This window comes from Atta colombica, unplaced genomic scaffold (genome assembly GCF_001594045.1).
Source record: "Atta colombica isolate Treedump-2 unplaced genomic scaffold, Acol1.0 scaffold13, whole genome shotgun sequence".
Taxonomy (NCBI): domain Eukaryota; kingdom Metazoa; phylum Arthropoda; class Insecta; order Hymenoptera; family Formicidae; genus Atta; species Atta colombica.
In genome coordinates this window covers 470,741-486,800 of record NW_017259217.1, presented here as the reverse complement: position 1 = coordinate 486,800, position 16,060 = coordinate 470,741, and the positions used below count along the sequence as shown (strand labels likewise).

General features: G+C 35.6%; 1 protein-coding gene across 4 annotated transcripts in view; it reads left to right on the top strand.

Moving 5' to 3' along the window:
* Positions 1 to 15,878, top strand: part of LOC108684294 (dmX-like protein 2) — an 18,059-nt gene extending 2,181 nt beyond the window's left edge. The window contains exons 4-31 of one of the 4 annotated variants that reach the window (XM_018188543.1): positions 778 to 993; positions 1,077 to 1,212; positions 1,730 to 1,927; positions 2,080 to 2,258; positions 2,399 to 2,614; positions 2,696 to 2,849; positions 2,942 to 7,572; positions 7,653 to 7,967; positions 8,052 to 8,150; positions 8,241 to 8,438; positions 8,515 to 8,748; positions 8,856 to 8,993; positions 9,149 to 9,381; positions 9,457 to 9,638; positions 9,807 to 10,176; positions 10,241 to 10,474; positions 10,568 to 10,820; positions 10,915 to 11,119; positions 11,195 to 11,462; positions 11,609 to 11,782; positions 11,855 to 11,953; positions 13,357 to 13,443; positions 14,522 to 14,582; positions 14,705 to 14,913; positions 15,000 to 15,144; positions 15,239 to 15,456; positions 15,552 to 15,635; positions 15,707 to 15,878. In XM_018188543.1, the coding sequence (XP_018044032.1) occupies positions 778 to 993; positions 1,077 to 1,212; positions 1,730 to 1,927; positions 2,080 to 2,258; positions 2,399 to 2,614; positions 2,696 to 2,849; positions 2,942 to 7,572; positions 7,653 to 7,967; positions 8,052 to 8,150; positions 8,241 to 8,438; positions 8,515 to 8,748; positions 8,856 to 8,993; positions 9,149 to 9,381; positions 9,457 to 9,638; positions 9,807 to 10,176; positions 10,241 to 10,474; positions 10,568 to 10,820; positions 10,915 to 11,119; positions 11,195 to 11,462; positions 11,609 to 11,782; positions 11,855 to 11,953; positions 13,357 to 13,443; positions 14,522 to 14,582; positions 14,705 to 14,913; positions 15,000 to 15,144; positions 15,239 to 15,456; positions 15,552 to 15,635; positions 15,707 to 15,823 (9,653 nt within the window). In that variant the 3' untranslated portion in view covers positions 15,824 to 15,878. The remainder of the gene's footprint in view (positions 1 to 777; positions 994 to 1,076; positions 1,213 to 1,729; positions 1,928 to 2,079; positions 2,259 to 2,398; positions 2,615 to 2,695; positions 2,850 to 2,941; positions 7,573 to 7,652; positions 7,968 to 8,051; positions 8,151 to 8,240; positions 8,439 to 8,514; positions 8,749 to 8,855; positions 8,994 to 9,148; positions 9,382 to 9,456; positions 9,639 to 9,806; positions 10,177 to 10,240; positions 10,475 to 10,567; positions 10,821 to 10,914; positions 11,120 to 11,194; positions 11,463 to 11,608; positions 11,783 to 11,854; positions 11,954 to 13,356; positions 13,444 to 14,521; positions 14,583 to 14,704; positions 14,914 to 14,999; positions 15,145 to 15,238; positions 15,457 to 15,551; positions 15,636 to 15,706) is intronic. The other 3 variants (XM_018188544.1, XM_018188546.1, XM_018188545.1) reach the window with 3 other exon arrangements.
* Positions 15,879 to 16,060: the final 182 nt, after the last annotated feature.

The following is a 16,060-nucleotide window of genomic DNA, read 5'->3' as shown; positions in this document are numbered from 1 at the left end:
GTGTGTGTATATACATGAAATAGATACAAAGATTGATAATTTCAATATGATTTAAAAACGTTTGTTTAATTTTTGTGCTTTGCCACATTGAACATTTTAATTTACTTTAATTATCAGCTTGCTATTGCACAACATAAAAAAATACACATTACATTATTATAAAATATATATTATAAATCTTTTATATATACAAATGATTAAATATAATTTAACATATTATCTTTTGCATTATGGAGAGACTCTATTAAAGCTCCTGAGTAATCACCACAGCCATATTGAATCATGACGCAAGAAATGACACGTTAATTTTTATTATATGCCATTTATAAATAAAGACAATTTGGATAAAACAAAATGATGAGATTGCTTTAAAACATTTGTAAAAATGAACGAAAACTATGCTTATTTCCCTTGACAGTCAATAAAAGGCACATTAAGTGCTTTTATTCAATGCGCATTATTTTCTTACACGTGCCTTTTATCACTTTTTACGATTATTTATTGATTGTCAGAAGAGATAAGCATAATTTCCCCATTTTTACAAATGTTTTAAAGCAATCTCATCATTTTGTTTTATCTAAATTGTCTTTATTTATAAATGGCACGTAATAAAAATTGATGTGTCATTTCTTGCTTCTGACGTCATGATTCAATATGGTTGATGATTAGGCTCAGGAGCCTTAAATATTAGTCTTTTTTATTTGAGTTTTTGATATGTGCATTTTATCATATCTAAAAACAATTTTACTATATTGTTAAAACAAATTTATTTTTTAGCAGCTGGTACAGTAACATTCTCAATTGGAGGGGAAGCTGAAAGTCCTGGGCCTGGAGACACATCTATTGCAAATGATCCAGGCGGTTGGAACTGTGTATGGAAATGTCGTACGGCTACACCAGTCCATCTTATGAGTTTTAGTCCTGATGGCACTTTGTTTGCAACAACAGGAATGAATGATAGATTAGTCAAAATATGGTTTGAAAATAAACAATGTATGTATTTTTATTGAATTATTAATTGATGATCTTTCTTTATTTATATAAACAGTTATTATAGACTTATTCTTCATTTCTAGTATTTCCAGCAAAGAGCATAGATCATACAAGTTTTTCTCAGTCCGTGGGTAGTGACAATTTTAGTTTTGTTTATGTTGCACATCCACGTGCTGTAACGCACCTTTCTTGGCGCAAAACAAGTAAATACATGCCAAAGTAAGTAAATCTACGATCAAATCAATGATACTGATATTATTTATATATATTATTTGAACGATATAACAAACATTACTCTAATAATATTTTTGTTACACGTAGAGTTAAAATGTATAACTTTATCATAAATTAATATTTATACGAATAATTTCGTTTCTATCAATGTAATTCTATCAATATTGGGTAGATTAACTTCAATCTTGGTTTAAACTACTTTTTATCTAATAAAGAATAAAAAAAGATATAGAATACTTTTTCTCTAGTTCTAAGACTTAGAAAAGCATAAAGAGTAAATTAAATCATTAAAATTAAATCATTAAATGATTAAAATTTAATTGACATTGATAGAAACGGATATAAGACAAGAAATATATATGATTCTCGGAATGTAATAAATATACTATTTGTGCTACTGTGAAATGGTTTTTTTGTAGTAAAAAGATTAAATAAAGTTAAATAAAACAATATAAGAAGCAAAAATAATATTTGCATGTAATTTTCTTTTGTCACAAATTAGAGGCTCTGTATCCAATATGTTGGTCACTTCGTGTCGTGATAATATTTGTCGAGTGTGGGCAGAAACGATACCACCTGAAATCGAAGGTTTAGCTAATATGAGTCAGTTTGAAGGCTCCGATAGGCATGGTCATCATGGCAAGCATCGTCATCATAATATGCACAAACATCGATTTATGCAGCGGCTCAAACATATGAAGTATGTTTGAAGAGATGATGGCAGAAGAATTTAATATTTTTTTATTTGCTATTTAATTTTAAAGTATAAAGAAAGCTTTTTATAATGCTTATATTGAAATAATATATATGAAATTTTGATGTAAAGATGATATATAAAATTTTTTATTTTAGAACATGTTTTCATATTCGACGACATGCTAAACAACAACATCAAGCTGGCCATACAGCACCGACTTTACCAACGCTTCCATCTACATATTCTGTACATGATTTTCATAATAATTATCAAACTTCTGGTCATTATCCAGGAATGCATTTCCACTTGGCAGCCAGCATTAATGCAGAAACTGGTATAGTATTAATGTTTATTACATACATAAAGTAGTGTAAAAATTTTATTTTTTTTTTTTACATTAGTATTAATTGTCTTCTTTTAAATATTATTGAAATATTGGTAATCGTCAGTGGATAGTATACGTTCATGTTATAGATATACCGTTAGTACCAAGTCTAATTACTGGAGACCCCGAAAGAGAACCGAATTTTATTTTACACTGGTTAAATAATAAGGAAATGCATTTTACTATGCAAGCCGAAAACATACTACAAGAATTAACTCGTAAAGTAGTGGAGAAAGAGGAAGGTTTGCAACATCATCAAGATGCTGAACATGTGGAACATGATTCTGAGGATGAATGTACACCAAGTATGCATTTGATTTATTCAATTGCATATTATTGAAAATTGAAAAAAATACAATTACTAATAACAATATTCTTCTTTTTAGAAAAAGGAGTTCGACTACAAACAACTCAGAAACCAATCATCGGTGGCCGGTCAATGAGTCAAGAAGATCACAGTAGTGATGAACATCATACTGCACATACTACCTCATCTCATCACAGTTTAGCACATAGTGTGCACTCTCATCCCACTCTTAGGTATGTTTTCTAAATCTATTTTTCTTGCCAATTCTTTCAACACATTCTTATATATAAAATTCTATTCTGTTAAAAAAAATTTTATGTTATAGCAATACAACCTCCATTAATTCTATAGCGACGGATGCAACATCTACAATGAATCACGCACCAGATTCATTGGACACAAAGATAGAAACGTTGCTACGTGATTGGCATCACAATCCAGATTTATTGTTCTCGATTCATCCGATAGACGGAAGTTTCTTGATTTGGCATATTGAATGGTTAGATGAATACCATCCCGGATCTTTTCGACAAGCGCAAATTTCATTCTCTACTCGTATTCCAAATGCATTTCCGCTCGGCGACGCATCGACAATGAGTCACAATGTATCGATGTACTCTCACAATACTGGTGGACCCTTATTGAATATTCGTGAAGTTGCAAAATCTTCAACAAAAACAAATGATCCTAATGAAGTCGCGAATCCCTTACCTAGTCTAATAGAACAAGACGAGGAACAATCTACTTTAACTTCCAAAACAGGTCAGGAACTATTGAAAAATATAGAAAATACAAATGATCAAAATCAAACAAAAATTGAAAATAATGCATTAGAAAATAATAAGAATGGACAAGATGCGGATCTATTGGCTCATCCTAGTCCGATTGTTTCTATGGTGTCAAAACACTCGAATGGTACTTTAAATTTATGGCAGTTAACATTTGCGGATAAAACGAAATTTTCACAAGTATTGAGCATAGGACATGCATGCAGAGCTTCCGGGCATCGCTTCCGTGTAAACGACATCACTTGCCATCCTGTCTTACCTTTACTTGTAACAACTTCCCATCATAATATACCCGAATTTTCTGGTACTCAATCAACGGAATCCAATGAAAATCTCGATAGCAAGCATGACTCTTGTAAGGATAAGGATATTATGTCGCCCACTGGATTTTGCAGCGAATTGATATTGTGGCGCGTAGATGCCGTAGGGCCTTTATCTAAAAGCGGTGGAGTTTCTGAATTGGCACGTATCAATTCGCCCGAGATATCGGCATTTAGTAACGTAGCCTGGATCCCGACATTATTGCCAAGCACAACATTAGGCAATCTATCTAATTCTCCCAGTGCCTGCTTCGTAGCTAGCGATGGAGAATGTTTAAGGGTTTATCAAGCTGTTATTGATGCTAGAACATTATTAGCTGAGGTATCGATCAGTGAGAGAAGAAGTAGGATGATGGATTCCATGGCCAGTCTTTCGACGGATATGTCATCGGACGATGGCGTTAGGCACTCCATTCATGATAGGATAAAAATAGTATCTCAGCAATCAACCGCGAGACCAGGATGCGTTATACAGCTCGACGCTATTGCTGATGCTACTCATGATTGGCAAAACACGCAGTTCCTCCATGTCTTTCAAGAGCAATTGATTACAGGCGAAAGAAATGATGAGAAGCAACCCGGTATCGACACATCGGCCAATGATTTAGGACTCATGGAGTCTACGTTGGACGCTATGGTGGATCTGCAACAATCGGCAATTTTCGAAGAACCATTCTACATAGTGGTCCTTGAGCGTACGCAACAAGGCACTACTGTGCACATGTGGCGATTGGTCATAGCATCGCAACCAGAAACTACTGGTTTGTCAGGCTCGATGATGTATGTGCCAGATTCTCATTTAGTTCAAGACGATGATGATGAGGGAACACCCGGTAGATTAAGTCACGCGGAAGGCAGACGATCTCGCAGAGCCAGTCAAACCGGTGGCCGGAGTCGTCGTGATAGTCAAGCTGACTTGGACTCAACGTTCCTTCCTCGTCGCCATCAAAACAGTCACGTTCTCATCACCACCACGAAAGTCTGTACGCAAGAATTGCCATTACCTGACGGTGTGGAGGTGATTCATGCTGCTCCCGCCGCGGGACATTTGAGTAGTTCTTCGATATATCCCGCTTGCTTTGCACCATACATTATTGTCACTGCTTGTAGCGATAGTACCGTGCGTTTTTGGAAATGTAAGGTAACGAAGAAATCGGATGATAAATTAGATTACGAATGGTGTGAATGGGAGATGACAAGAAAAGATCAAGAATCTACTATTGATATTACTGGCCAACCGTTGAATATAAGCGCTGCTTATAGTGGGCGCATTGCTTGCGCTTATAAGTATGGAAAATCGTTTACGCGTCCAACGAAAAATGATCCGGACTCGCGCTACGTGAATCTTTGTGTCGCTATATACGAATGCGAAAGCACGGGTGGCAGCGAATGGATATTAGAAGATACAATTCATCTGAAGAATATTCATTTGCCACGAATACCGGTGGATCAACATTTGGATCTTAGTTATTTGTATGATAGTAGATTCTTGCAGAAGAAACAACGACTCACTCAGGTATTGCAGACTCTCAGTCATGAGGATATAAGGTCTTCGAGAAACGGAGAGAACGGTGATTCCACGAAAGCTGGTCTGCTGGCGGTTCCATCGTTCAGTACCTTGCAATCTTTACGGAAATCGATCATAGAGAATGGTAACACGTGTCCGCTCACGCAGAAGCATTTAGTGCAACTCGACTGGGTATCCAAAGAGGACGGCTCGCATATTCTAACTGTAGGCGTTGGTTCCAAAATTATGTTGTTCACTCCGGTATGCTCGGATCTGGCGCAGGCTAACATGAAAGCAATGAAGGAATCTCAAAGCAACAATAGACCGATACTGAGAAAGACCTCGTCGTTAGCTCAGCCGCAATTCGTCGACGAGATCCGATGGATGAAGCTGCGCAAGATCGAGCTGACGACGGCAGATGGCTTGCCGCCATTGCCCATGCAAATATCCTGGGTGCGCGATGGCATTCTGGTTGTTGGCATGGATTCCGAAATGCACGTGTATTCGCAATGGAAGCCGAATCCGAAGAATGACTGCTTCCATTCGAATCTGCAACATCAGGAGTCCGATGAGTTCCAAGCAAGTCGAAACTTACGCGATGAGGATCTACGTACGTTAGCACACGAGACATCTCAGAGGCGGCTGGCAAACGTGTCTTCTATGCCACATTTGTCGCGTGTTAGCAGCATTAATTTAACAATGCTGGATGCCAAGAAAAAGCGTGGTATACAGAACGAGAATTTGAGTTTCGACTATATGCCAGATTACGGACTGTTCGAAGCATCGAGGATAGCTTGTCCGGTTTTGCCACAGTATCACCCTAAACAGTTGATGGAACTGTTGAATTCGGGTAAGATCAGATGGGTGAAAGCTATACTGGCGCATCTTGTCCGATGTATAGGTAGTTCCTGCTCTTTGCGAGCCGACGACGAGAATCTGGTGAAACAACGTAGTGGTTGGTCACGATCGAGAACAATGTCAGTAAGTTATATGGGCACAACATCGCCTCTGGAACCAAGAGGTTCGACTACACAGATACCGGAGGAATTGACGCTGGATTATGCAGAGATTACATCCATCTCTCCACTCCCGTTGTGGACTCTATTAATGGCCGACAAAGAAACGAATCTACCGCATCAGCAAAGCGAGGACAAGCATGATTACAACGAGCTATTCGACAGCAATTTGGACGAAGGAGAATCGTTGGACGATATGTTGGATGAGGATTACGAATGTTCGCGGCAAAAGGACAGACGGTCCTCTGTGCCGGAGAGACAAGGAATCTCTCACTTTGGTCCCCGACAAGGCAGACTGTTATCACGTCTCTTGACTCACACTCATCTTCCAGGCCTGTCCAGTCTCGACCAAATGCATCTGCTCGCATTGGCGGATACCGTGTCAACGTGTAATGTCGATTTCGCAGAAAGATTCGCAATCGATGCAGCAAAAAATGCAATCGCCAAGGAAAATTTAACGGGCATTCCGGACGGCGAAACTGTATCTACCGATTCGCTGGACGACTGTGGCCTCAGATTCCTCTTGGCAATGAAACATTACAATTATCTGATACGCTGCTTACCATTGATACAAAGAGCACAATTCCAGAAACAGGGTATCGCGTCGAATAATCTTGTATGGGCGTTTCATTCTGAATCTGAGGAAGAATTACTGGGATTAATTCCGTCTTATGCCAAAAGTCAACCAAAATGGTCTGTATTGAAGGAGCTTGGCGTAGGTTGGTGGATTAGAAGTAACACGGTACTGAAAAAATGTGTGGAGAAAATAGCGAAAGCCGCTTTCCAAGATAAACAAGATCCTTTGGATGCAGCTGTCTATTATTTAGCGATGAAAAAGAAGAATTTAGTGTGGGGTCTGTTTAGAAATAAACGAGACGAACGAATGACCACCTTCTTCTCAAATAATTTCGCTGAGAATCGATGGAGGAAGGCGGCTCTGAAGAACGCTTTCGCTCTACTTGGAAAACAACGATTTGAACACGCGGCTGCATTCTTTTTACTTGCCGGAGCGTTGAAAGATGCTATTGACGTGTGCTTAAATAAACTGAACGACATCCAACTCGCGATGGTGATAGCTAGACTTTACGAAAATGATACATCATCTCCTAATATGAGAAGATTATTATATGAAGAAATCCTAGGTTGCGATAAAGATGGGCAAAATCAAGATATGAGCAGAGTACATCCTGATCCTTTCTTGCGTAGTATGGCTCTATGGATCTTGAAAGATTATTCTGGCTCTCTCAATACTTTGCTCTTGACCAATGTTGGTCATATGCATCCACAATATAATGATGAATCTGATAAACCAGAAGGAACAACAGGTAAATAATATCGATGTACTTTGTAAATTACATAAATTAACTCTTAAAATAAACGTTTTATCCTTTAATTTTTATTTCAGCAAATCCAAACGTTTTCAACTTTTATGTTTATCTTCGTACGCATCCATTATTAATCAGACAATATATCGCATCCACTGCGCAAGATAAGAAGAAAGGACACTCTGTAGTAATTTCGGGATTCAGTTATGGCACAGAGACAAAGAGTCAGCCAGATAAACAATTATTGTTAGAAGATAGTATTACACCATTGGAGAGGCAACTGTATTTCACAACAGCACATGCACACTTTAAGGCTGGCTGTCCAGCCCTTGCTCTCGAAGTTTTATCTAAATTACCTAATAAAGTTATGGAAACAAATGGTGAAGATTCTCCAAGTAAGTAATATACATATATACGTATATTCATAAATTAATTGACAAACTGTAAATTCTAAATTGAAAATGTTACGATCTTTTAAGGTTTACTAAATAGTCCAAGTAAGGCTAGAGCTCAAGATTCTCAAATAGATACCGGTATTATTAATTGGGAAAATAAGTCGAATCCAATAAATAATAAAGGTATATATAGAGCTATCATTATTTTAAATAAAAAAAATATTGAAAAATAATATTAAGAATATAATGAAGCTAATGAAATACTGCTTTTAGAAACAGTTGGCGATACAGATTGGGGTGCATCATCATTTGATTGGTCTCAGAGTAGCAAGCGCATGGAAGAAGATAAATTAGAATTAAACTGGGATGATGATGAGACGGGTGAAGGAGAAGATGCTGATAGTCCTCCCATGAGTATGAAACTTGACAAAAAAGAGCAAAATAATATACATAAGCCAGAAAATGATAACAGTAAGACTTTCCTTCTTTTCTTCGTGAATTAATTTTTACATAATTTTATTATTAATAAAAATGACTAATATTTTAGAAGATGTGATAAAATCAGCTGGACCATTGGATATTATGGCACAACAGCTAAAATTCGTGGCTTGCTTGAAAATCTTAATGGAAGAACTGTCTACATTAGCGACAGGTTTTGAAGTGGACGGAGGTCAGCTACGATATCAACTCTACGTGTGGTTGGAACGAGAAGTAGATGCATTGAGACAACTTTGCAGCTATAGTACTAACGTAGATGGAGATGTGAACAACGTAACAGAATGTAAATTTTTTTATTTTGCATACACATATTTATCATGAATAACATCGTAATAATTTCTCAACAATTATGGCTTAATAAAAATCGATGATGTTAAAAAAAATTTTTAGATGAAGGAGGTATGGTTGACGATGTACCACCATATAAACCTGGTGAACAACCAACGTTACATCAAATACTAGTAGCAGAGAAATTGGATTTTGAAGCTAAAGTACAGAGAGCTGCAAAGAGGAAGAAATGGTTGAAAGGTTGATTGCATTAATTAGATCTTTATATTATCTAATTAATCTAATTAATGTTTTAATTTAAGAAATTATTATATTTAACAAATTATTTACGAATATTGTATTTTCTAATAAATAAGAGAAAGACAATATTGATTTTAATATCGTATGATTTTTAGCTAACGAGACATTGTTGAGGACATTATTATCGTACTGTTCATTGCATGGTGCATCAGGTGGAGGTTTAGCGTCAGTAAGAATGGAATTGGTACTCTTGCTACAAGAATTGCAACAAGAAAAGACTCAACAACAATTGCTCAGTCCTCTTCCGTTTCCTACTACACTACCCTTATTAAGTGCCAGCGTCGCTTGTAACAAAACTGTCGTTGCTGATCCAGTTCGACATCTACAAGTATATCAAAAACCATATTGATTTTCTTTTTTTCTTTTTTTCCTCGATATATAACAGTATTATTGTCTTTTATAGTCTCTCGCTCATGATATGCTACAAACATTAGTAGAGCTACGCAATCCGCCAATGCCTAACAGAAATACACATTATTGCGAAGTATTCATCATGAGAGATTTAGCAGTGGCACTTAGCGCCTGTATTTACCAGTCGCTTTGCGATTCAGACACATTTGTTATGAAACATCATCAGCCTGATAGGTAAATTATATGTTTTTACATGTAATTAAGTTAATTAAATATTATACAAGATGTCCTTAATCAGATACTATACATATAACACACACACACACACACACACACACACACACACACACACACACACACACACACACACATATATATATATACATATTGACTATTTTTTAGTTTTCCGGCAGTCGCTGAAGTAGAAACGTCTTCGGGTGGTCATTTGGTAGCCTCAAATAGATATCATCGACGATATTCGACGGATGACGGTGTATGCATAACTACCTCACCTTCTAAATGGCCAGGCGTGACAAATTTGCGCGCATTATTAGCTCGGGAGAAAGACGAAGACACACCGAAGCTGAATATTCTGCTCTGTGAGGCTTTCGTGGCAACATATATGAGTCTTTTCATCTACGCTTTGTCAAGTTGCGACAGTCACATTTTATATAGACTAGTAGGACAACACTTCGATAATAGTACATGGGCCTCTCTCTTTGGAGGAGGCGTTAAGAAGCTGTTACGTGTCGCGAGCACTACTAATAGCCAGGTATGGTCCTTTGTTAGTACATTTTGCAAATGTTGCTTTTTTTTTATCTTTATGTTTCTTTCAGGGCGGTAATACGAATAGTGTCGAGCGAACTGATAGTGTGACGAGCGACATCCAAAGTACCGCCAGCGGTATGTGGAACACCATGACGTCATTGACTAAACAACGCGTCAAGCTGAATATGAAGCTGTTAGGACAGTTTACGGGTCAACAGCCAAATATGAAGGAAGATAAACCTACGTACAGGGAACAATTTGTTTCACCGCAAATGAGCATGATCTCCTATTTTCTTATGAAGGTATGGATGTTTAGAACAAATATCGAAAGATTCTGTATATCCGCGTGTCTGTATTTTATTATTTTGACTAATTGTAAATCGATACTTTTCTAGCCACGAATAGAGACTGAATATGCAGATGAAATTGATTATGATTCTTCCGATTCAGCGGTATCTGACTTAGATTCTACAGACGATGAGGAAGACGTATTTGACACGAGTTCGAAGCCAAAGACTAAACCAAAGGATAATACAGAACATAGTAATTCCAATTCGTATAGTTGGAATGTAATGAGATTAGCAATAGTTAAAATATTGCAACAACAATTACAAGATTTCTTGACTATTGCCGGTATAGAAATGCAAGGTATGAAATACAATATCTTATAAATCTCTTAAGTAATATATAGTATATGACATGATAATGTTAACATTAAGATAATATGCGTCTATTATTTTAGAATTACCTGTAAGTAGTCCGCTAACTCACGGTACACTGGGTATCGTTGCACAATGGCAAGAGTCTTTACGCGAAGAATTGGAACTTAAAGGTCCACCTCCAGCGAATTATATACCCGGCTGTGCGCCGGATCCTTCTCCTACACCTGGAAAACCGGCTATTCATAAATATCGATCATTATTAGAGAAAGGAAATACACCTTTTAAGTGAGCACATTTCATTTAGTTAAAAATTGAAAGAGAAAAGGAACTATTTAAAAAAAAATATTCTCATGATTTCAGTACGCGATTGGCATCCGCAGCACCTACCAATCGTTTATGGTGTTATTTAGTCAGACAGGAATTGGTTCAGGATATTTTCATTCGTGCAGTATTTGGGAAACGAAGATCTCTGTCGACGATACTTGAAAGTAGTCAGTCAGTCGTTGATAGCGTACATCGTGGAACTGGAGAAGATAAGGGTAGTGATAGTGGCACTACAAGCTTGCCAGAACCAGTCAGGATAATCCATAAAGAACAAGATAGCATCAGTGCCTTCTGTCTTAATCAGGTATCTGATTTTAACTTTTTTCCAGCTATAATTTATTTCTAAAGAAATTTTAAACACATTTTAGATTGCCTTGACAATATTTTATCTATAATAGATTTCTGCAACATAATAGTAATATTGAATGTGATTGATGATCGTATATATAGGTAAACCCAGGTTTAATGGCCCTTGCTACACCTCGGGAAGTACAAGAGATGAACATTTCTCTGCTCCTAGAACTTCCATCATGGTTGGAAGATGAATGCGAATTTGATATTATTAATTTGAATAGACAACCTGATCCAGAGCCTGTACCGCCAACCAGTTTCTTAGTTATACAGGTGTGATTTAATAATATCTTTATATTAATATAATAATAAATAATATATATTTTATACACATATCATTTGCAGACAGCAGCAGATCGTCCTTTGTTGGCGCAAAGTCCTCAGCAAAACAATCCCCAACCCCATTCAGGTATAGCCAGTCAAAGTGGACGTGGCGCGAGCGTGGTGAGTTTCTAATTATATCACAATTTATACAATAAATAATATCAAAAGTATCACATTATATATATATATCACAAATTAGATTTTTTTTTTAATTAATGAAAGTTTCGATGATAGATTTATGACATAATCTTAAATATGATCAAATCAAAGACATTTTATTAATACAATTTAAATCATGTAAATATAATTCAAATTAATTTATGTGAAAAATATTTTTATTTTTTTTAATTTTTCTTTCTCTTTTCTTTTTCTTATCTATATATTTGTGCTACACTTATCGTTTAATATAATTCTTGAATGTTGAGTTTATTTTAAAACATAAAAATAAAATAAATTTCACTTTTCCTCTTTGTTAAGTTGCATTTATTTATTTGTTATTATATCTCAGAGTAGAAAGAATTTATTTTTATTTTGAGTGTAACTGTAAATCTCACTATGTATTGTTTTAATATGCATATGTGTGCGTGAATGTAAAATATGTGCAATTAATTATTACTATGCAAGAGATTGTATATCTGAATGAAATTAATTAACTCATATAGAAGGCTTATTATAACTGAGGAAACATATTATAATTGAGGAAGTACTTGCAGTATTTCCAAGACTGATATACAATTTTTAATTGCTTACAAGTATTTACAATAAGAGTTTCCTGGCAACTCAGGTTCAATTAACAGGTTCTAAGGAGTTTTTAATGAATAACTTTATTCACAAAAATCTATATTGACTTAAATAGGAAATGTGTTGTCTAGGATATTCTAAGAATCATTATATGTGTACCTAAGTTCCCGCATATACATTGTATATTGTTTGACATCACTTCATCTAAAGCGTGTAACAATATCTTTGTTTTGTCTTTGATACGAAAGTAATAATCAGACAATACTTATACATTGACAGTCAAAAATGATATGAGTCTAGAAGTAGTATTTTGCACCAAAGATTATAAAAAAATCATTCATTGCATTGATATATATACATATATATTAAGACCAAAATGTGCACTGTCTCACATATCAGGATATGGCTGAATTCAAGGCTTGCTTGTTTTACATGATAAATATTGGAAACAATTTATCACATATCTCTATTTGTGTAAAACTAATAAAGTTTGTTGACAATCTGGTAATTATTTCTCTCTCGAAACCATTAACAATAACATTTGTCCATTAAACTTTAGAAAGAAAAGTATAATAATTTTCTTATAAGTCATTTTTCGAATGAATATAAAGGAGAGAGAGAAAAAGAAAGAAAAATTGCGAGATAAGCCTTGCAAGTCGTGAATGTGGTATACTCGGTTAGGGTAGCACAAGTGGTGACGGAGACAATGTTGCTTGTTCAATGCTTGCCTAACATCTAACTTGGTCTGCGTCACTGAACTGGCGGCTCATTCGCTCGCTCAGATGAAGGGGATGCCTGCTTTTCCTGGCTCCCACGACCTGCGTTTCTGTCAATTTGTTGCCGATAGGAGCAAACACTTATTAAAGCCGGTGAGATTTACATCTAACAGACCCTAGTCTATCCTAGTGCAAATTTCATGTTTAACTTTTTTGAATAACAAGCAGATATCTGATTTGTAATATGTTAAAGCTCGTAATAATGTCATTTATAACGGTTATCGCAATTTTATTGTGAAAATCTAAGATTATCTAAACAAAATATTAGAATTTCTGAGATTGTTAAGAATATTTTTTTAATTTTTTTACATATATTACAAGTCAGATATATCTTGAATTTCCAAAAGATTTTACAGTAACCGTAAGATCTGTTTTAGAAATATTTAGAAACATTATCATTTTATCTAAGAGCTCAATATGCACAATGCATTGGTTCATATTTTTCTTTGCTTACGTTATTAGTATATCATAATATGATAGAAATATTTATAAAAAAGAAATATTAGTATATACTTGATTAGCAAATATATACTTGATTGGCAAATATGTTTCATCTGCTCCTGAATATTTTCATAGATGTTATTTATAATTCATGGATAAAACACACTGTTCTTATCACAAGTTGAATATATTAAATGAATATGATTGGATGTAAATTTAATGCATGTATTATGCAAACTGCTCGACTGATTGTACATATAATTTTTTTTTCACAAATAATGTATCCAATTTTAAACATTACACTTTTCCATCAGTATGAGGATCATAAGACTTGGATGTGTAGAGATTTCTATTACATTTCGTTATACAATATGAACCCACATTCGTGTACACATGTTAATTCAACGTTTACAAACCCGCTAACCCCTAAAGATAAACATTAGAGCTAATTCCGCAAGCTAGTAGGCCGAAAAGTTTCGAATATTAATTACAAATTGTTTTAACTGAAAACTCGCTGCAATGTTTGAAACGCATGTTACATGTTTATTATATGCAACTCCATTAAACCTTTGCGTTAACATAACATCCAGACTGCGTTATATCTTAATATTACTGAATGTGTTTATGAAGTTACGTTTAATTATGGAATATTACATATCTATAAATGTATATATTTTTATCTTGAATCTTTTCATTCGTAAATTCAATCGATTATATTCTATTCCGACAGATTCTGAAACATAAAATCGATGGAATCAGGAGAATTTCTTCCCACCCACTTTTACCATTATGTGAGTATATTTGTTACCTTGATAAGCGCACGAATGTACGTCTTACAAATTTTTCTTCTTTATGAGATAGGAAATTTTGAAGTAATTAACGTGTTTATCACTTTTTTATGTGGCGATATCAGACTTAACCGGATCACAAGATGGTTCTGTATCGTTATGGGAGTGGGGACATCAGACAGCCGTTGCTACTCCGAGAGCACCTGGTACTTTTGCCAAAGTGACTCGCGTGCGTTTTTCTCAGCACGGCAACAAGTTCGGTGTGGCTGATTCCGATGGTCATCTGAGTCTGTTCCAAGTGGCCTGTCGAGAAGGAACAGCTCGACCATTCTTTGTAAGAATCTTGTAATTTATCTAAACAATTTTGAGAGTATACCATTCAATATTTATATCTTATCAGCATTACCAAATCTATTTTAGACTTACCAGTGCCACAGCAAAGTGACTTCGGATTTCGTCTTCCTTGGCGCATGTAGTCTTGTAGCCACCGCGGGTCATGGCTCAGAAGGACGGAACGTAGCGTTATGGGACACATTACTTCCGCAAAACAAATCTCTTGTACAAGGTACAAATATTCAATGTATAATCATATATATATTTAACACTTGTTAACAAATAATTATTCTTTTTTTAATTACAATGTGATTATATTTTGTCAGGCTTCATGTGTCACGATCAGGGAGCTAGTGCGTTAATCTTGGCACCACAACATCAACTGCTGATCAGCGGCGGCAAGAAAGGTGACATTAATATATTTGACGTGCGACAACGGCAACAAAGGCAGAGATTCCAAGCGCACGAGTCAGCTATCAAATGTCTAGCGCTCGATCCACATGAAGAATTTTTCGTTAGCGGGGCAGGTGATGGTGATATTAAGGTGAAAGAATTTATCTCTTCAAATCGCGACTTCTCAATGAGATATCATACATTTCTTCGTTTCCGTACTGTAATGAGCGAACATTTTGTCCACAGATATGGGGTTTGACCGTCCATTCTCTCCTCTATTCGTTTCCTAGTGAACATCCACGATCTAGTTTCTTTAAAAACATAGGGCAGGTACTGTAATATTGCAATTACCGATTCGTTTAAACACGAAACAGAGATATAACGTTATCATTTATTGCCAGGGCGTTACCCAGTTACACGTGGATTCCGCGGGTCGATTGTTTTCATGTGGAGCAGATGGTTCGATGAAAGTCCGTCAACTGCCAGAACGCGATTGTGTAATACAAACGCTTTATTAGAATTAAAAAAAAGAGAAAATGTTGATGAAAAAAAAATGAATACCGTGTAAGTATATTATGTAAAAGAGCCGATATTTATTGATTATTACACACACACACACACACACACACACACACACACACACACACACACACACACACACATATATATATATAAATAAATATGAAAGGCGAATCATTAAAGAAATCCACGCAATTAATTGATTGCTTATACAATATATCTACTACTTTTACATA